Raw genomic sequence first — 21944 nt, 5'->3', positions numbered from 1 at the left:
TTTTACACACTGTGTTAAACCATAAGGTAAATATTTTTCATTTTTCAGCTATCAGATTGGAAGAGCTCATGGTCAACCAACTATCGGTCTACACAGAGCTCCCAAAACTCAGTGACACCTCATAGCTGACCTTAATAAGGCTAGCTTTACCGGTACCTTAAAGTGTCAAAAACAGTTACTGGAGCTGTAAGCTCTAATTATGTGAATGGTTAAATTTCTATTTACTGTGTGTTTCTAAATTGGAGTAGGATGCGCGAGGAGGAAATTATGTTACTGTACACGTGGTTATAATTTGGAATGAAAGCTCTATTATCGTCCATTACATCTGTACTGTTTCCAAATACACACCGAAGCATCCAAACAAACATGTATATGTAATGACTGCACCCGATCCCTTTCAAAACAAAGTGATATGGATTCCTTTGGCATATTTTGTTAATATGTCTCAGTACGTTTGGTATTCTCTAAAGGTGGGATGGGCATATAGCGTATAACGAATCAAAATTAAGTTACAGGGAATTACAGTCTATAAATACAACAAAAATACATGCATTTGCATACCTGCCGAATAAAACGATAATAAACCAGTTCCTCCAGACCACTTTCTGAGTTCGAATCTATAAATATAACCAATTGTTGCAGTTTAAAGTATTACCTTTCAATTTTACTAATTAATAGTAATGAAGCCTGTGTCATTATCTGGTTGCATCATTTCCCAGTACAAGAAAATGAGAAGGCACAATGGTCATCAGTTCATTTGTCATCCAGTCATTAAAGGTGATGCCATCCAATCCTAACAGCCTCAGTTAAGGTGATTTAAACCTCAGGCAGCAGCTCCAGGTGACAAGCTAACGGACTACCTCATCGATGTAATCGCTCAGTTTGACCTCTGATTCAAATGTGATCAAACCCAGTGACCTTTGGTGACGTCACATATTACCCAGTGCGCACATTGGGATAATGTAATAGCCTGTGACAGCTTCTTGTGACGTGCCCAGCTGTGCTTTACCAGACGCACTGCCCCGCTGTCAACGGGCTTTTTGCTTTTTGGTTCGTATGGTAGGAGGACCCGCCTACCTGTGATTCTCTCTCTCTCTCTCTCTCTCTCTCTCTCTCTCTCTCTCTCTCTCTCCCTCTCTCCCTCTCTCTCTCTCTGCGTGTGTGCGTGTCTTTCCCTCTCTGATTTTTCCGAAGTTGAGGACTCCTCTTGCCTGGTAGCTGTCGCCCTCCGAGCGGTGCGCCCAGCTGCTTTTTTTGCGTTGCGTCGCGCTGCTGCGCCTTGCCGACCGGACTTCGGGAGAAGGTATCATCGCCTCTATCCCGGCTTCGTTCAGCCCCCTGAGACCACACGCTCCTGTGTTTCTTCCAACTTCATTCCGGGCTGTTTTCAAGATGCCAAAAGAAAAGAGTATTCGGCATGTAAAGCTGGTAAGTGTCGGAAACCCCCCCCCCTCCCCTCCGCGCAGAGGGGTGTCTGGCTCGGTCTGGTCGCTGAGCGGGTTCTGGTTTGTTGCAGCGCACAGACACGCCGGGGTGACAGAGGCGCCCCGGGAGTAGAATAAGAAGCGGTGGTTAATTTTTCCGAAATCCATTTGGGATTTTCTTGATGTGTGTCCAACTTTCTCGTAAATAGCACAATCCAACCGCGCACGTCTGTGTAGACAGCTGGTATATGACTCAAACTTTGATGTTTGGTTCTCAGTGGACACGGCTTCTCCTGTGTTGTCTTGTTTAGAGGCACTGGGACACAATGTAATATTATGCCTTATATGGACAAATTTGTGATCAAATTGGACAACAGGATTCTTTGAAGATATTTGAAATGAGACTGAAAATAGGATTGGGATGGTTTATTTTCCTCACTGAAATTAAGTCATTAAAATTGAATATTTTATTAATTTTAATAATTTCGGTTGTTGGACGCCCATAGCACCATAAATTGGTTCATAACTACTTTGGGGCATCTGTTGAACGGATTGTTTTTTTCAAGAGATATATTCATATGTTGCTGTCATGACCAGCATGTGGAACAATTCCAACACGTATCCTTCTGTTTATGTCAGAGTTCTCATTTAGTATCTCTATAAGCAATTTGTTTATTTATATGTTGTCTAAATTTCAACAGCATCCATGCTGTCCGACATATTCCGCATTCTCCCAGCAGAAAAAAACATTAATACTAAACCTGAGGCTATGGAGCTGTGCTTGTGTTTTATTCCAGCAATATGTTTTCTGTATATATTTCAGGTTTGTCCCTTGTAATTACAGTTACATAATATATAATTATTATAATAATTTAAGTGTATGTAACAGGTTTATTCGGATGAAGCCATCATCTTTCTATTCCAACGTCAGCTAAACCAAAGTGCTGAACCCTGACTTAGAGATCAGAAACAAATCTTCCAGCCGGTAGCATTGCAGTGAGCCGCTACCCCAGAAATTAATACCCTGTCAAAGTGATGAAATGCCAAAAGTTGTCAGAAGTGTTGATGTGTTGGGGCACATAATTCAGCTCATGTGGAGCAGAATGCCAAACATTGATCTCAACTTTGGTCTGATGATCCTTCTTAGCTCAGCTGACAGCATGAGGGCGTTTGTTTTTTTGTTAGACCGCTTTGAATGAGTCTGTGCTAAAGTTTTGGGTACCATTAACAGAGAACGTCACCACTGCTGTTGCTAGATAACTGTCAGCCAGGCACTGCATCTTCAGTAGTATGCTGCCTTTAATTTTGGTTATGTTTGTAATTTCGTCTGAGGCTTCGGTGAATCCAGAGCGCTTTGTTGCTTCTTTTTTTGTGTGTGTGTGTGTCTTTGATGTGATTTAGCAGAAAAAAATAGCATGATAATGTGGCTAAAAGCACAAAGCCCTGAGTCATGTTCATAACTGTAGGTGTTGCTTATGTATTTTCCATAAACCCCCCAATGCTGCCCTGTGTCATATACACCATGTACAGTCGTGTTCTAACTCAACTAGATGAGAACAATCAGTGCTTTGGTTTTCACCTCTACCAGCATATGTCTTACATTCTCTTGCTTAATAGTCAGTTTTAAGTTTTATTTTAATCTTTTCTTTTTTTTCTCTCTCTTTCGTTCATGTTTTATACATTCATAAGTCATCTGTCTCTGTCCTCTGTAGCCCATAAACCTGATTCGCGTAGATGCTGTTCCCCTTCAGTGCGCTGAATTCACCTTGCTAAGCTCACTATTTAACCTGATGCTAATTCATTCTGTTTCTTTTTTTTTTTAATCAAATATCGTTTATGCATATACTTCTGTCTGTGTACAAAGGAGGAGTATTGAGATTATCAAGGGACAGTAGCTTTAAGGAATCACTATTGGTGTGCAGTGATGTCTGTCCAAGTGAATTTAGAGGAGATACGTTTGAAACAGCCATGGTTTGAGCTGACACACATATTATTTGAGTCTGTGACAGATCAAGGAAAAAAAGCTTTTACCAAAACTTACTATGGTAATTGTAAGAGGAAGTGGAAAAAATAGTTCAGCAGGATAATGATATTACGTTGAATTAAAAAAATTGAAATTTAATCCTTTGACTTTTTTGTGTAGTGAGTGCAACACTGGCCATACGAGGGAGTTAACACAGTAGAGTTCACCAAAGAGTAGCTGACTAGTTGATCTTATTGTGTCTTTATTTTCCACAGCATTGCTCATGAAAAAATAACTGTCATCTGATTGTTTTAACACCAAGTGACATGTAGCAGATTTATCAGGTCGTAAATAGATTGTATCTCTTAGCTTTACCAGGGTACCCTAAAGTCCTTGAACGCTTTTTTTAAGTTTAGTAGTCAGCAGCTTTGATTTGAATCTGGTTAGATGGACCTTTCCTCTGAGAGGACTTTATTTTCATCTTCATGTCAGAGGTGGTTAAAGTCATGCATCTAATTCCAAGCAGTAGTAAAAGGTCTAAAATATTTTGAACCTTAATGAGGCATTTAAACAATTTCGGAATTAGTGCTGCAGATAGCACCTTGTTATTATATAGTAATGACATCTGAGCATTATGAATGGGGAAATGTCTAAAGAAAAGAAAGTCCTGGTGTGTATTCACTGAGGGGTTCAATTTCAAACAGCTGGCGCTCACACTGAGACAATATATAAAATCTACACCTCTACTGCTAAAAAAAACAAACAAAAAACTTCCCTCTGTTCCATGACTTGCTGTTTGTCACAGTGTACCAGCAATTCAAGATAGCAAGAATTTAAGTTTTCCTTTTCTTCTGAATGTTTGGTGTAAATTATCTCAGGGGGCAGACTTTAATAAACTGTGTGCTCTGGAGAGCTCTGTTTTAAAGTCCACTGGACTTCAAGGTTAAATATTAAATTCAACATTTTTGACCCCCACACAGGGAAATTATTTTTTGTAGGACTTGTAGGAATAGGTGAAACCTATATGACTGACTTTCAAGGGGTCTCATTAGGAGTTGACAACCTCGACCACTCCCACTAGGTAATATATCTGGAACTCCCCAACAGACCTTTAGAATGGAAGAAAACTCTTGGATGAGAGGAGAAACGCCATTGGAATTTCTACCTTCAGCCAAAATAGTTTTTGCCTGCATGGTTAGTAAATGAGCTGAGAAAATCCCTCTATATTGACAAGTATTGAGTATAAAACTATAGCGGAAGTCTTTGGTATGAATATGCTTTGTTGATTTCAGTGTTTGTTCTATTTCATAAGGTGGAATGCGATCCTCTGTCTGTTTAATAATAGAAGTAATACCCAAGAGGATGTGCTTTTCTGGTGAGCACCAAAGTATTGCGCTGGGAGCACCGAAGTAAGAATAATCATGTATTGTTTGTTTTTGCAGTTATAAATTGTATAAAACAGAACGTCACGAATAGAAAGCTGTTTTTCCACAATATATCTACATCCTAATCCTAAAATAAAGTCATTATTAATCTTATCAGGTGGAGGACAACAGTTACATCTCTGTGCCCTTGCTAATCACAGATGCATCATGTTTTAAATCATATATAATATATAGAAAACTTTTCTTTTCTGTTGTTAGATTAAAATTAAGTCCTACAATAGGCTGTGGTGAGTCATAAATATTTGGCAGTAACTGGCAACCCAGATAAATCCTGTATGCAGTGAAAAACTTTGATTAGTTAGGACGTGAAATTATGCCTATGTGAATGCTGCAATGATTAGTTATGGAATGCATAAAAACTGAATGCAACTACCAGATTGCCAAGTTTTACCAGGGAGTATTCATTGACAAAGGAAATAGTTTCTAAGTGATAAAAAAAAAAAAAAAGTGATAGAGAAGGAATGCAGGCATGAATGGCAGTATTGTATGACAGATTGGCTCCTGTTTTGTTTTGGTTTTTTGGTTTTTTCATCACTAGGATTAGACTTAAAAATTTCTTCCAGGTTCCTTAGGCCATTTTTGGACAAACTAACAATCAATAAATCCAGGATTGCTCATATTTAATCAGATATAAATTGCAGGTTTATAATTGTTGGAGACTTGTGGTTGAAGTGTATAATATTGGAATCTAGATGCTGGTGGTGGTGGCTGATGACCCATGAAGATGACGAATGATGAAGTATGTAAATCTTGAAGACTGGGCAGTGATGGTGAGGTGGAGGCAGTAACATGAAAGAACTAGAGGATTAATATTTTAAAACAGACAGCAGAGCAATTCAAGGCAGTTTAAATATGCAGGGCTTTCAAATGTTTTAATGTGAGATAACGGATAATAACACTAGAGACCAGCTGAAACAGTGCTAATTCAGCTCGGTGTCAAATACGCCAGATAACAACCGTTGGTGAAATATAGGTTTATACAATATATCTAACTTATAATGATAACAATGCAATTCCATGTTCCAAAGGGAGATGTTCAAGGTCAGACAGTCATATTGTGATGGTCAAACCATCATGGGATGATTGTTTTTGGGGAAAATTACATAATGGTGAAACTGAGCTGCCTTTGGAGAGGTTTGCTGTCCCTACGTGCTCTTTAATTTCACATATTTTGAGACTTAATAGACTAAATTATAAATGAGTTGGTTACGAAAACGTCTTAAAGACAAGATTATATATAATGGGAACTGAGGAAATCTTCCCTGATGATCTAAGATATAATTCTATGTAAGTACAGAAATATATTTGAGTTTTTGGTCAGTCTAAAATGCACAGCGCAAAACTATGCAATGACCAATCAACTCAAGAGTCTTGTTCTTTTGACAACCAAATACAAATGCTTTGAGAGTGACATTTGATTTGTAGTTTGAGGTTTTATTGCAGCCTTACTGCTTACTGTACACTCTTACTCTGATGTATGGACGGTCAAAAAAAGCCAAAACATTAAGATGCAAATCCTCAGCATCTGCCCAGACAGGAAGAGAGTGGGGACGAGGGGCTTTTTCCACCCCAGCAGAATAGCAACAGCTGAGCTGAAGAGGCAGCCAATCTCCCAACATGGTAGTTAACACCCAGCTGCCTGTGTAAACTTGTACAGCGCAATGTGTTTCCCATGATCTCACTGGCTGGCACTAGAAACAGGTTGATTTCTTCTGCCATGCTCATTATTGTGTAGAGTTTACCACACCTCATCTTTCTATGACGCAGGGCTCCTGGTGTGGTGTTTGAGCTCTTTTTAGGGAAGATGTTGATATTGGGATAGTTCAATGATCAATTTGCATCATCAAATGCCGGGCTTGCACTAGGAGGTAGCATGACTAAGCCACTGTTGCTCAGTGTAAAAGAATTGAGTAAGCCACAAAAAGCCACATTCTGTGTCCAAGACAGCGCCGCAGCGCGCCGCACCGACGAGCGTTGGAAAGAGCGAGCGAAAAAGTTTGTTTTCTTATGATATCACTCGGGGATTTTCGCGAGTCCAAAACAGTTGTAAGTTTTAGCCCTTTTTTCCAAAAAATAAGATTGCCAATGTGGCTACACAAGTTAAAAACCTTGTAGCCACTCTGGAATTTACTTCGCCTATGGCGATTTGATGGATTAAGAATACAATAATAACACAATAATACAATTTTCCCCTAGGTCACTTCATTCGAACAGTGTATTCATGTGGATTTCTAATTTTAATGGAAACTAGTAGTTAGATCCCCCTCTCTTCATTTCTGGGCCATTTAACTAAGTGGATTGCTATAATGAACATATACAGACAAATACAAATAGAGGCTAGGATGCAGTCATTAAAAAATAGTAGAAAATTGTGCTATAAATAGTGAAATAACTATTAACAAACAGAGAGTGTTAATATACGGTATGATAAAATAAGATATACTTTATTGATTCCACACTGAGAAATGTACAGTGTTGATGTAAATAGGAGAAAGCGTGAAATAAGAAAGCCTTCAGTGACGTTTGGAGGACTCTTCAGAGTTAGTAGCCACACTGTACAGAACGCAAAGGCCAATAATGTCATGGGTAGAGAAGCAATAAAAAAAATATGTAACATCCACTTATGCAGACATTTCATTATACACTCATTTACCCAACAGGCATTCATGACGAACACCCTCACTCTGAAATAAGCTCTTCTCTTCTTTTGCTTGGTTACAGTGATCTTCAAGAATCTCTGATATTCTTCACCATACAACCCCCTGCTAAACATAGAGCATCTGTCAGTGCCCGCAGGAGTTTGTAATGTAACACTAATAGTTCATTAAATTATGGAATTGCACTGTGGAAGCAGAGCATTTAATCAAAATAGTCAATAATGTGACACAGTGCTAGCGATTACTGCTTCTAGCAAAAATCCTTTGGAATGAGCCCTTTTTTCAGTCTCATCGAAAGCGTCCAGTTCAGGTTAATATTGATATAACAGTAGACATTGCTAACCTTCACAATTAATAACTTTGGTTATGCTCTGCCTTGGGGAATGGTTGTCATTACAATATCGGTGATGTTGGGCAGCTATTATTTACCTAACAACCCATTGATTTGTGTCAGCTTCAGTTGCAGGGCTACAGCTCGAGGGCCGCTTGTTTGTGTGTGTGTGTGTGTGTGTGTGTGTGTGTGTGTGTGTTTGCGTGCGTGCATGTGTGCGTGTGTGTCCTTGTTTCACGAACACATTATTCAGAATGTTTCAAAGAGTACTTAAAAACTAAATTTATCTTAGCTCAGCCATGACCTGGATGAATGAGCACCTACACAGTCATCTTAGCTTAAGTAAATCCAACTGTCCTTTACACAGGCTTTTACATTAGAATTTTGATGACTGCATTATTTCTATGTTACATTACCCATGTTATACCCTTTGCAACCACCAGGCTCATCAAGAGACACAGCCTGGTGGTTTTGATTCAAATGCAGTAGAGCCTTGCAAATGACATTAACTTTTATGATTGGAGTTACAGTGGCTATAGGTTATTTGCCTTGTGTACCACTGTAAAGAGACAGCTTGAGAAAATACACCACAAATAGGATTTTTTACATGCTCCCTCGTGCAGATTTAAGGTGGCAATCTCATTATTTTAATTCTCTTTTTAATTATAATTTTTTTTAGCCTAAACTTCATTTGAACAGATACATCAATAAAAACAGATTTGTCCTGTTAGGGGTCGCCAGCATGTCGTCCTTTTCCATTTTAGATGGATGCTCATATTTGTTTGGTAAAGTTTTTTACACCAGATGCCATTCATGCCTCAACCCTCTGTATTTACCTGGGCTTGGACCGGCCTACATTTGGCACTGGCTTGGACCCACCGTAGGGCTGCAGATACTGGGATTGAAACTGGGGTCTCATACATGAGAAGCATGCGCTCTACCACTGAGCTACATAGCCAGCTGAACAGAAATAACAGTACAATGCAGAAAAACCTAGTCACCCTTAAATGTAGCATTCCAATACCAACATTGTGAATGATGCTTCAATCCCTTTGGCCCTAATTCTGACAATGTCGATTTCACATCTAAAAATTGGACAAATGATTGTGTATCAGTGATAAATAAAACAAATCGAACAAATAGTGCAGCAAGCTGCTGACATTTCAATGCATGAAGCCTGCTGAGCCAATCGAACAGCAGCCAAGAAAAACAATGGCAAGTACCCCCCCCCCCTTGAAGGAAATGCCAAACATTACAGCTCTGTATAAATAGAAGTCTACGACTTTGTAGAGTAAGAGCGTGAGATAGAGGACAGGAACCCCCTCCCTGGGGTCACTCTGATGGCAAGGTCTCCCACATCTCCACTTTATTGCTCTTTTTGTTTTTCTCTCTGGGTGTGTGATCTATTTTCAAAACTATTTCAAGACTATTCTCCTGGACCTCCCTGTGTTATATTATTTTTTTTGTCACTGTTTTTTTTTTTTTTTAAATCTCTCTCTCGCTTTCCCTGACAACCAGTGGTAATAAATAAATAATAAGCCAAGTAGCACATCACCAACACCTCCTGCTTTATTAATGACTCCATCCACCACAGTTGAAGTGACACATGGCCCCTTTGGATGTTTTTTGTTGGTGGTAACGTACAAACGTTGACCCAGGGTGAATGATGTACTTAAATCTGGGAAGCTTGTGTTTAATGGATTTTGGTCAAGCAGTCCTCTCTCACTGTTGAGTGTTGTAGTTCACTTTAATGGTTAGGTTTCCAATCCTGAAATGGAAAATCCATCCAGAGGATAAAATGTGGAATTGTCAATTTAATTTTGTCATTTCAGGCTGTATTTTGCTCCTTTCACAGAAAGGAGAGTGGAGGGGAGGGAGCTTGGGTGTCTCAAAAATAAGGTTAGTTGCTCTGTCTCTGTTGTAACGGGGTTACAGATGATTCAGCTGAGACAACTCTAGCTAGTCTTTTGTATGCGCTGTATAATGCATTTTTTTCTGTGCTGCTGGACCATTTGGGAAGATTTAGCCCCAGCTGCCTGCATGTTCAGGAAACTACAAGCATGTCGATGCAAGCACTTACACAAGTACAGTATGTTCACATTCATCACAAGGCCCCGTCCACACAATGACGCATTTTTTTAAAACGCAAATTTTTTGTTGCGTTTACGCCTTCCGTCCACACGACATCGCAGATATCCAGAACGAAAACGCAACTTTTTAAAAATGCTGGCCGAGGTGGATTTTTTTAAAAACGCTGTGTCTGCGTTGTCGTGTGGACGGTGTATCCGCAACTTTTAAAAAACGCTGACGTCTTGCCGGCGACGAAAACCTCTGTGACGTCATATTTATGGGCCCGTGTGTTGTGACAACAAAACACTGAGGATTCCTATTGGATAAAATTTGACTCAATACTGCCACCACATGGTTTGGCATGCTTATAGCCGTCTTCGAAAACGCACTGATACGTTTACATGTGGACGGAGATTTTTTTGAAAACACTGTCGTGTGGACGCGAATCGTTTTGGATGCGTTTTTTAAAAGTTGTGTTTTTTAAAAAATCCGTCATCGTGTGGACGGGGCCTAAAATAAGACATTGTCTCACTAACTGTCACCACATCAGAAACTAGCATCTGTAGCTTGAAGAATGGGATAAAGAATTTTTTTCTACTTCTGAATTTTTTTTTGTCTTTTAAAATGAAGAGGAAGGAAAATCCTAACTGGAGTCCAATAAACAAATCTACTGTAGATCATTTACAGAGCTATCAGTTTAGATGTGGTTATAGAAACCATCAAGATTTTTGATACTCTTGGATCCTTAGTGTTTGAAAGGGTTTTACTATTTTTGAATCACTGATATATTTGACCAGTAGTTTGGCAACTACTAATGAATTGCACAGCACCTTAAAGATCAGTTAGTCTGTTCATTTAGAGTACAAAAAAGATGTTTTCGCAGCTGTCAACTGTTTTGTGCAATGGGAAGACTTTTAAGGAATATATCGTCAGTCTTCATATGGAGGACTATTGTTTTCTTGACAGTCTCTCCAGGCTAATATAGGTACATATACATGGGCCAGAAATCCAATTTTCCAGTGAAAAGAATCTCTTTTGGAAAGCCGAAAGTGCTGTTTATGCGATGCATAGATTGCTTTTTCACAAGATGTGGAGTAAATTTGCATATATATAGAAAATACCAGTAAACGGTAAACCATTAACTTGGCTCCTTGCTTGTGTGCACTTACATCCACACACTTCAGATGAAATTCAAACCTGAATTGTTGTGAGTTGTCAATACAAGCAATTTTGTTTACCACAAGGCAACCCCAGTGTCTGTGTCAAATATCCTATGTCATTTTAGCATCATTAACACATTTAAAAGAATAGTTCTGCTCCAGAAAATATCACCTGTAGCTTATTCAGAGAAAACACAAAGCAATTAATGTTTCTTTCAGAATATTCTCAGTTTTTTAAGGTGAAATGCCTTTGAAATTGTTTTCAATATTTTTTGTATCTGAGAAAAAAACTTTGTTTAAATAGGAATCAGATACCAAATTAAACTTCAAGAAAAAAAATTATTTCTCAGAAGTTGGAACTCCTGTCATGGTTGGGCGTGGCAGTTCTGGTGTGTGGCAGGGAGAGGCCAGGCTGGTGGCCACATCTGAGACTCATCCACACCGTTCTGATCGTTCACTCCTGAACATCGTTGGTGTTATTGTGATGAGGTTTTTTAAGCCAGGTTTTTGACACAGCCTGTTGCTGGTTCGTTTTCTGAAGTTTGATTCCTGTTAGTCTGTCCTAATTTTGTGACTTGTTCGGTCTGGAGAATGTTTTGTGTTTGTCATTAAATCATGGATGGAAGATTCACTTTTGGTGTCCTGCATTTGGGTCCATATTCTGCAAGCCGTGACAACTCCATGCAGAAGAAAGAGACAGACAGAGCAAGATGTTGCTATTGACCAGTTACCCAGTGAAATAACTACTCTTGGTCAATTGTACAAATAGCAGTTTTTGAAAGTCCTTTAAGTTTGCCTTAAACGAAAAGAATGTATTAGAACAGAGGCTAGTCTTTGGCCTTAATTCAGATTTCAAGGTTCAACAGTTCCCAACCTGAGAAACCAGCCAGTTGAAGTGGAAACCTGATCACATTTGTGCTATTGATGACGGTAAGCGGCAGCTCAGCTCTCCATCATCCTTCATCCTTTCCACTCTCAAGTATACTCAACTGTGTCTAAATATCTAATAAAGTGTTCTGCCTACTTCTAATCCTGGTTTGTTTTCACCTGGGCAAATGCACATGAATAATGTAGGTGACATGTGTAGTGTAGTTGAGGCTTGACAAGGCTTGCAGCTGATGAAACAGCATCTGAAAGTGTTAACTTTGTTAGTGACAACATGACAATCTGTAACAGAATAAAAAAAACAGAACATTTTTTAAATGTGATTTTGACAAATTGAAAAAAATAGTTTGCAAGTCCGGGCGGTGGCGCAGTGGCTAGTGATGTTGCCGCACATTGCGGTGGGTCCGGGTTCGAATCCTGCTCTGTGCGAAGGGCCACAAATCTCCTGCTTCCTTTTGCATACATACGAATGCTGTGGAAAAGAGACATCTGACCTTGACGCCTGACAGTTTCTTCCTCGGCAACAAGAAAGAAGAAAAGAAAGAAAGTTACTTATGTTGCAATGTTATATAATTTCCTTTTCCTGTTTAAGTACTCTTACATATATTCTGAAATTAAATAACTTTGGACTAATATGTAAACTAAATTAATTGTGGAATCAGCTTACCATTCAGTTTGTGCAGATGTCGTAATTCTGGATTTTATTTTGAAATTTTGCAGTAATAGGAGTTTTCTCCAGTCTGGCAGTGAGAGCATTAAGCCTATGACAGCATGTTCAACTGCACTAAATTTTTGAAACCAGCCCAGTCAGAAGGCTAGCGGGGTGTAAAAGAGTGGCAGGAAAACCGAGAGGAAGATAAGGAATAGATTAGGCAAATGGAACTGGAAAGAGGCAGAACAGATTAAACTAAAACAGTCGGTTTGAAACAAGTGGCAAAAGAAACCCTGCTGTTTTTCATGTGATCAAGTACTCATTCTTATCCCATAAAAGAGACATGGCTCCTGTCAAAGACTTCATGGAAATGCAACACAGAAAGTATAATTTGGTGCTTGATCCCACTTTCATAATCATACTGTGTGCAATAAGATTTGGTCTTCTCCTTCAGTTTAGAGACTGAATTCTGATTGGTTTCATGTGCCAATAAGTTGATCTTAATTAAAGAATATTAAAATAAAAATAAAATCATAAGTGTCCTATGTTCAAGATGTGACATCAAAGTCACTGAAGTATGTTGAAAGGACATGAGTACAAAGTGTAGGCTGCTGTTAAATTTAATAAAATTGCAAATATTTTAATTCAAAAGTATTTCTTGACAAATTGACAATTAAAAACAGAAAATGTTTACATTGATTTTACCTCAGGTTTTTTCAAACAAAATCAAAACAGTAATACATCAGGAATTGCTTCTATGTCAAATGTATTTCTTAAACATATACAAATGCACAATATGTGTGTATTTGGTTATATGGAGTGTTCCCATTTTTGGGACCGCCTGATTCCCTTTTTCCAAATGTATCTTGATTTCTCACAAACCAAACTCAGCATTGCAGTCCTGGCTTGTGTCCTGACCCCAATTGCTAAAATAAATTGCCTGCAGAAATTCCACCAATTCAATTCTCTTAATATGTCAGAATTCTTCTGCATCTACTCACACAATGACACATTTCTTCAGCTGTGGTGATGTGGGTAAATGGTATGTTTAGGGCCAAGTTTTAGGGATGTTTGTGTACCGAGGAAAGCGTTCACAGCAGTGCTGTGTCCGGGTGTTTTTATTAGTCATTTTAATGAATGCACTATTGATTAGTACTTGTGCCTTACAAAGTTATTTTCCCAACATTTAAAACTCATGCTACTTCTTCTCAGTGGAGGGATTATAATTACATCATAAAGAATTAGAGGGAAATCTTTGTTTTAAAAATGCAAAGCATAAGGTACTTAGAGGAACCATCGAAAGTCAGCAGTAGCTCATTCCTACCTACTAAGTCTACTAGATACAAGTTTAAAAAGTTAAGGTGGGATCACACTCTGTCACCACAAAAAACCTTGAGCAAAAAAAGTGTCCTAGGCTGGAAAAAATGAAAAACAACAGGAAATGACAGATCACAAAAGAGTGATGGGAGCGAGAGAACAGATGGAATAGAGGGGTAAAGGTGTAACGGAAAATCGCAAAGGAACGCAAAAGAGATGAAGACGAATGAAGAAAATAATGAAGGAAGAATGAGACAGGGAGGAGCTGCAGATGTTGTGTTTGTACTGAACTGTATATTTGAAATCATTGCAGTGTCAAATGATATGAAATGATACAACTGGGAACACAGAAATTGTGTGACATCAGATTATGTAATAAAAGCAGCGAAAACTATCAATGTTGTCAATTTATTGTTGCGTGATTTTAATGCTTGATGAATTGGACTCTCAGCTATTTGCTCTTTGAATTGTGAGTGTTTGTGTATTCTCTCCAGAACAGTTTATCAGAAGCCCATGCAAACAAAGGTTATGATGACATTATCCAACAAGTTTAAAGGATGTCCTCCGACACGGATGAATTCAGCAGAATTACTTTTATGCAAGGTGGCAGATGGTTGTTAAAGATAATGCTTGTCAATTTGAGATATTGCCTTAATTATGTGTGTAGAGTGCTTTTCTTTAGCAGTGATACACTACAAAGATACAGTCATGCGAAAAAGTTAAATAAAATAAAATAAAATCATTAAATAATCTGCTCTTTATTAATAAGTGTAATATCTCCAATATGCAATTAAACAACAAAGATTAATGTTGTTTTACTCATCAAACAAAAGCTATGAACAAAAATGTATATTTTAATGGAGGAAAAAGTTAGGACACCCCACTCTCTAATAACTGGTGTTGCCTTTTGACTTCAGTGAGATGTTTCTTGTAGCCATCAACCAGTCTCTGACATCAGTCTGAAGAAAGATTTCTCAATCCCTCAATGCAAAATTCTTTCAGCTATGAGGTGTTCTAAGGATTTCTTGCTTGTACAGCCTGTTTCAAGTTACCACACAGCATCTCAGTGGGATTAAGACCCAGGCTTTGATTAGGCCAGTCCAGGAGTCTCCACCTCTTAGTTTATAGCCACATACTCATGATTACATGTCTCACTACTTCAGGTGGGCTCGATATGGAGTTGTCATTGCTTCTGATTGATAGATTTTAACTATTTTAGATGGGGTTTTTTTTGTATTGGCTGTCTTGCTTGTATGAGGATAGACGTGAGGGACAATCAAATTTGTCTCCTGTGTTGTAATTATAGTAGACCATCTTTGACCTGTGATTGCTGTGTTCATTTAAACATGTTCAGAATGACTTTGTGACAAGTGTGTGCCAAAGGACATTATCTATTTAGTACTGCTTCTTCAGACTTGAGTTAATCATGAGTAATATTGATGATTTGGTTTTAATCTTACCTAAAAACATTGCATTGGAGTGAACGTTATATTAGTGTGTGCTTTACCATTTTGTGTGTGTGTGTGTGTGTGTGTGTGTGTGTGTGTGTGTGTGTGTGTGTGTGTGTGTGTGTGTGTGTGTGTGTATGTGTATGCAACTGTTTTTCTTCTAACTCCAGTTCAAGCTGTTGCTTGTCCAGATGGGACACTTCACCTTAACAAGAATGGCAAATGAAAAAACACAAAGAGACAGAAAGAGTTTGCATTTGTGAACGTGCAGCTCCTGTGTGCAAACACAGCTGTACAATGCAGACGGCAATTTAGTCCCTAAGTAGCTTCCATCATATCTAGTACTGTGTCCCCAGAGTGGCATTGCTGAAGCTTAATGAGCCTGGTGATAGTGTGTTAAAGCTTGGTGTTCGTTATAATGTCATGCTCCATTTAACACAATCACATTAGCATCACCATGAGTAGCACTGATGAGCTCCGTCCTAAGGAATAAAGTCACACTGCTGATTCAGTCAACATTGAATTGGACATTTGTACAAATGCATATCCATACATCATCTAAGCAAGAGCAGTGATGTAGTTGAGGACACTGATTCTGGTTTTAGTTGTGGTTTTCTTGCTATACTGTTTCCTTCACTGACATTAAGGCCCATACTAAATTTGAAATGATGACATCAATCATGTCTGTGTAAAAGGGGAAGATTTGGGCCCCCTTGTTTTGCTTTTCAAATGCTGATTAATTAATTAAGGCTAGACTTTTAGGGGATTTATTCCATATTTCAATCTGACATTGACAAACTAGAGGGGGCAGTGATCTTCTTCCCCCTCATCTGAAGTTCAAGTCTGTCCTCGTCTTCAACCTCAGTGATGGAGGCAGGAAAAATGGAGATAAATCAGACCTGTTGTAGGTGTATTGAAGCTGAACCTCATGCTTGCTCAATCTGTGGTAGCATGCCTCTGAACTCTCTCTCTTTATCCCTTAAGCAGCTAGGCAGCATGGTAACAACCACATAGGGCATCTGATAAGTAGTAGTCAAGGTGAATATTGGAGGGCATTAGGTGCCTGTGCATTCACACAACTTAAACTCATAGAGTTCCCCCCACAGACACACAGACAAACACACACACACAGACACACACACACACGCTTGTTTATTTGCACACAAGCCCAATGCCAATTGTCTTTTATAAATCCAGTGCACCCTTGTGCATTCGCGCATCAATGCTTGGCTGACAGCATCCGGAAGCACGCTTGGTTCCGTTCGTCTCAGACTTACGCGAGACACAAAAGTGCTTTAAACACTCGATAAAGGTGTGGGGAAAGGTAATACAGATAGAAGGTGGTTCAATATCAGTACGGGGAGGATCATAAACCTTTAAATTACCGTAAATAATAAGATAAGTAGTTTGTCACTCGATCGCGGAATTCGTTAATCGCGTGTGGTTCCTGGAAAGCATTGACCGCAAAGAACGAGGGCGCACTGTATTATCAGTTTGATTGCTGTGAATGGTTATTATTGCCTCTTCTAAATAATGAATTTTGTGACAGAGTGAAATTATTTTCGTCAGTTTAGTGTCTTTCTTGCCTCCTAGCTGCTATTCGAAACATGTTTGTTTTAAGCACTGCTCAGAATTAATACATAGTTTGGTGTCTTTTGTCAGTACTTATGACTTTGAGCCTTTTAGCTCTGTTTCTGTCGTTATGTAGTCCTATCTTCAGCTTTAATTTGTTTATGGGTGGCTGTTCAACTTCCTCTTGGAAATGAATTCACACAATAAGTCAGAATAGTGTCCTGGCATAAAATGAGCTGTGAATTGCAGAGCGAGCTAAATATACAGTGTCTCATTATAAGTAATTAATTCCACTGAAGTGGAGGCTCCATAACAACTTGTGAATTTTATAATTAATTTAAAGTCGAGCCACACTTATGAGATAGGCAAATGCTTCAGTTATTTTTCAAGCCCAAATGTCAGATATTATCCTCTTTCACCTTCTCTGACGTGAAAATGTTTTACTTTTCAGTTCCAGTGTGTTCAAAGAAAAAACACCATCCTTTTTTACTGTAAGCATTACTTGTCAAGGGCACTACAGAACAAATGTAATGAGTAATCTTTTATAATTTTCTTATTTTACACATATTTTTGAAAACATTAAGAAACATTTTTAAGTGTTGAGTGTTTGTCCAGACCATTACATGTAACAAACAAGTCAAGTCACTTTCAAATCAAAACAATAAGTTTTCTAAAGACACTTGATGAGCAGGACTAAACCTATTTTAGAGAAACCCAAAAATTACCCCATGATTATGTGGGACCATGTGGGCTCTTAGAAATTATAAATCCATTTATTATTGTGCTCTGAAAAAATTTCATTTTAATTGGATAACAATGAATGATTATGATGATTTGCAGGTTAAAATGCTGCATCACTATCCTTGGGACTTACGTTTTTTATTGAGAGAATGCAGGAAAAAAATTGAAACTAGAGTACTGAACCACTCAGCTGCTGATTACTGATAAACACCTCTTGTGGACACCGATGCTGACTCATTCCACACCAGCACTTTTTTAAGTTTTGAAATTGTTGATTTAAACGTCTGAGAAAGCAACATTGTCCTTAAATCCACAGACTAAAGCCCTTTTCATGACGTGTTTCCTCCTGTGAGTCTTTTAGAGACTATATGTCATCTTTATATACACAATGACTGATGCTTCCTTCACACTAGTTTACACCCTGGTTGAAAAGTGAAAGTACTTTTTGATTACTCATACTGATAAAACCAAGTCGTCAGTAAATCCTGCATGAGTTTCACATAGGGAGACAAGGACAGTCTTTCAAGACCAACCTCACCTAATAAAATTGTCGCTGTCAGCTGTCTGTGGTTAACAAGTTTAATACTGTAGTTTCACGGTGCCTCCTTTGTTTCTCTTAAAGGACAGAGAGGCACAACGAGGTGATCTCCTTTGCCAATGTATCAGAGGGGTCGGGTGGGGGGAATGGATGAAGGGGTGGGTATGTTGGTGATTTCTCATGTCACTGGTTTTAGGGCCACCCGGGAGGGACAGCTTGATATGCAGGCTGCAGAATGCCAAGATTTGAAGGGCTTGTAGAGACATGGGCAGGATCTGAAATCAATTTTCGTTTTTAGTTCAGACCACTTTCACTGTCCCACTTGAAAATATTTTTGGGGATTACTCTTTAAAAGTTGAATATCTTTTGATCTACAGTATGTCTTCATTGCTGGCTAACCCAATATGATGGCTCAGTAGAGACCATTAAAAAATAGGCAAAAATAGTGAGCCACGGTGAGAAAAGCAGAAGTAAAATGTACAATCACAAACATAGAGATGAGATGTTTGAGGTATTCCAGCCAAAGGGAAGGTCTTCTGTTTTGTACGTTCCCCTATCTCTGCTGCTGTGCATCTCTTTCTTCTGCTTTTCACTCCATTGATTTTTAATTCTTCTATTCCAGTCAGCTAACATCTATCTTATTCTTCTCAACCTGTTCCATCATAGTAATCTAAGTGTTCAAGTGTAAAGCAATTAGTCACAATCCACAGTGCTGTGGTGTGCAGAGGCTTGTATATAGTAGTGCAAAAAGAAGTCATGTTTTTGCTGAATCTTCACAAGCAGTCAAAACTTGTGCATTATCTCATTACAGATTCAGAAACGAGTGAACTGATGAAATGTGTGCACTTTCAAATACTCTAAAATAGATAAGGAATTAGCATAAGGTTGAAGCTAAATGCCTATTTATGATGTAAACATCCTCTAGATAACATGTTTTTCTGCTTTGTATAGGTATTTGGCCAGCCTCTGTGGGACTTGATGTCACCTTTAGATTGGTTCAACTGAAGATGGAAACACTGGAGTCTGAGCTGACCTGTCCAATCTGCCTGGAGTTGTTTGAAGATCCCCTGCTTTTACCCTGTGCCCACAGCCTGTGCTTTAACTGTGCACACCGCATCCTGGTATCTCACTGCTCCACCAGCAAACCTCTTGAGTCCATTTCTGCTTTCCAGTGCCCCACGTGTCGTTACGTCATCACGCTGAATCACCGAGGTTTGGAGGGCCTTAAGCGCAATGTGACGCTGCAGAACATCATTGATCGCTTTCAAAAGGCCTCCCTCAGCGGCCCCAACTCCCCCACCGAGAGCCGGCGTCTGCAGCCGCAACGGCCCTACACTGCCACCATTAGCGGAACAATAGCTGGAACGATTGGCAGCGGTGGAGGTGGCACAAGTGGAAGTAGCGCCCGCAGCAGCCCGGCCACTTCCAGCCACTCCCACTCGCACGCCAACCACACCAATCACATCAACCACACCAACGCAAACCACAGCCCAGCTGTCGTTGCTAAAATGGATCCGCGTATCAGCTGCCAGTTCTGCGAGCAGGATCCACCACGTGAGGCCGTCAAGACATGCGTCACATGCGAGGTATCGTACTGTGACCGGTGCCTCCGTGCGACGCACCCGAACAAAAAGCCGTTCACGAGCCACCGGCTGGTGGAACCGGTGCCAGACACACACATTCGTGGCCTGACCTGCCTGGAGCATGAGAATGAGAAGGTCAACATGTACTGCTTGGTGGATGACCAGCTCATATGTGCCCTCTGCAAGCTGGTCGGCCGCCACCGAGAGCACCAGGTGTCATCACTCACAGAACGCTTTGATAAACTGAAGGTCAGTATCCATGTTTCACTCAGTTACCAAAGCATGGGATAAAGTTATGTGAGAAACATTTTCTTTCTGGGTTACTGCTCCTATTTATGCTGATTACTTTTGTGAAGGAATCAAGTTAAGTCACCATCAGGAAGATTTTATTGAAAGAGACGGACGCTTTACTGGTTGGCTCTGAGGCTATTTCCATTCTTGCAAAGAGGTTCTCATATTATAGCCTGAAGCATTCATTATGATTGCTTTGTTGCCAGTTGCCAAACAGCAGAAATTTTTAATTCATCCATTTCTGCCTTGGGGACATTCATTCTGTCTGTTTCTGTTGACTACAGAATTTTAGCACCGCCACAGTTGCATCACACCCAGTCACACCAGCTTTTGTTCAGTTAGAAGGACAGAAAGACAGATCACAAACAGAAAGTGAGTGAGACAATAGGAATGGTGCACTGTCGAGAGGGCAGAGTGAGCCGGGGAATAGGGAGGCTGTCATTATAATAGTCGATGAGCTGGCATTCCCTTTGGTCATTGAGCTTTCAGTGGCTCTGTGTAAAGGCCTGGACTGCTGAATCAGGCTGAAAAACAACAGAGAGAGGCACTAGCTGGAGCTGATTCTACCACTTAAGACCTAAAGAATAAGTGAAAAATATTTACAGTGTAATTGTAATCTAATTTTATGTATAAATATATACTTATTGTATAATCATAACGCCCTTCCTTATTTATCGGCAGTGAGATTTAACATGAAATCTTAAAAAAAACACTGAACATGCTAGTTAATGTAGTTGAATTTCTTAAAGTCTAATAAAAGTACAGTATACCCGGTCTTATGTGTATATATTCAAAATTGATGGACATCAAAGAAATTCCTCTGACATTTTTGTTTTTTGTCCTGAGGGTGCAAGGGTGTTCCCATGGTTTAACTGTGTTAAATGAATGGCATTGTGTTTTACACAGAGGGAACTGAACACCAGAGAAACCACTTTTATCAGTAGAAAGGTGCATGTTTCTTGGTTCTGTTTCTCTTCCTGGGTTAGAATGTGATCACCGCTTTTTCAGGAGATTTTGTTAAAATCAAATGTGCCAGAAAAATCCATTACTTGTACTAGCACAAATGGAATATTATTCTCAGTAGCACAAAACATCAGTTTTATTTCAGTCAAAATGTACCATTCTGCATATTTGATGATTTTTCGTAGTTTCTTACTTCGAGCTTCAAGCCAGCATGCCAGTGAAAGTTCACCTTCTTTTTCACGTACTATCCGCTCCTCATTCTTCCTGCACATTCTGGACTGATAGAGTTTACTGAAAGTAGCTAGCTCCCCTGCTCCTTTCTTCTCCATTGGTTCTTTTGAAAGTTAACCAGCCAACGGTTTTGAACTTTTTGACTTTGAAATCTCCAGTCTTCTTACAATCTGGGACTAGCCCCAGTCCAAACTCCAGGTCAGCTCATCAGCAGCAGCTAACTTTTAATCTGCTCACTTATGGAGAAGAAGGGCTTTCTGACACACAGTTAATCATGGAAGATGTAGGTCAAAAATGGGTGTACTGCAAAAATGTGTGTTGCACTGCAGCCCCTCAATTTCTCTTTCTATGAACAACACTTTTGGTTACATTTTTAATGCACTTCATCTAATGTTGATACTGACTAGTTACTTCAGTGCTCTTATCAGCTCTTGTAACTGGCCAACAGTCAATACCACAGAACAACTGCAAACACACTTGACTCCTTACTCTCTCCACGTAATGTTTGACCTCTGGGTTACCCTCTACATTTTTTCCTCTCTGCTCTGTAGACTGGAAGCTACCATACCACTAAATGATTTCTCTCATGTTACAGAAAAGGTAAGCTTCCCTTGGGCAAAGGAGTGATAGGGCAGATATGGTAGAGAAAATGCCAACAAGTACTAGTGCTGCA

At 39.4% G+C, this 21944-nt stretch overlaps 1 protein-coding gene across 3 annotated transcripts in view; it reads left to right on the top strand.

The window, feature by feature from the left end:
* Positions 1 to 1299: 1299 nt before the first annotated feature.
* Positions 1300 to 21944, top strand: part of mid2 (midline 2) — an 85655-nt gene continuing 65010 nt past the window's right edge. For all 3 annotated transcript variants that reach the window (XM_068325670.1, XM_068325668.1, XM_068325667.1), the window contains exons 1-2: positions 1300 to 1428; positions 19155 to 20035. In XM_068325670.1, the coding sequence (XP_068181771.1) occupies positions 19211 to 20035 (825 nt within the window). In that variant the 5' untranslated portion in view covers positions 1300 to 1428; positions 19155 to 19210. The remainder of the gene's footprint in view (positions 1429 to 19154; positions 20036 to 21944) is intronic.

Source organism: Antennarius striatus, chromosome 10 (genome assembly GCF_040054535.1).
Source record: "Antennarius striatus isolate MH-2024 chromosome 10, ASM4005453v1, whole genome shotgun sequence".
In the NCBI taxonomy this organism is placed as follows: domain Eukaryota; kingdom Metazoa; phylum Chordata; class Actinopteri; order Lophiiformes; family Antennariidae; genus Antennarius; species Antennarius striatus.
Note: the sequence above shows the minus strand (reverse complement) of the source record. Positions and strands in the feature narration are given on the sequence as shown.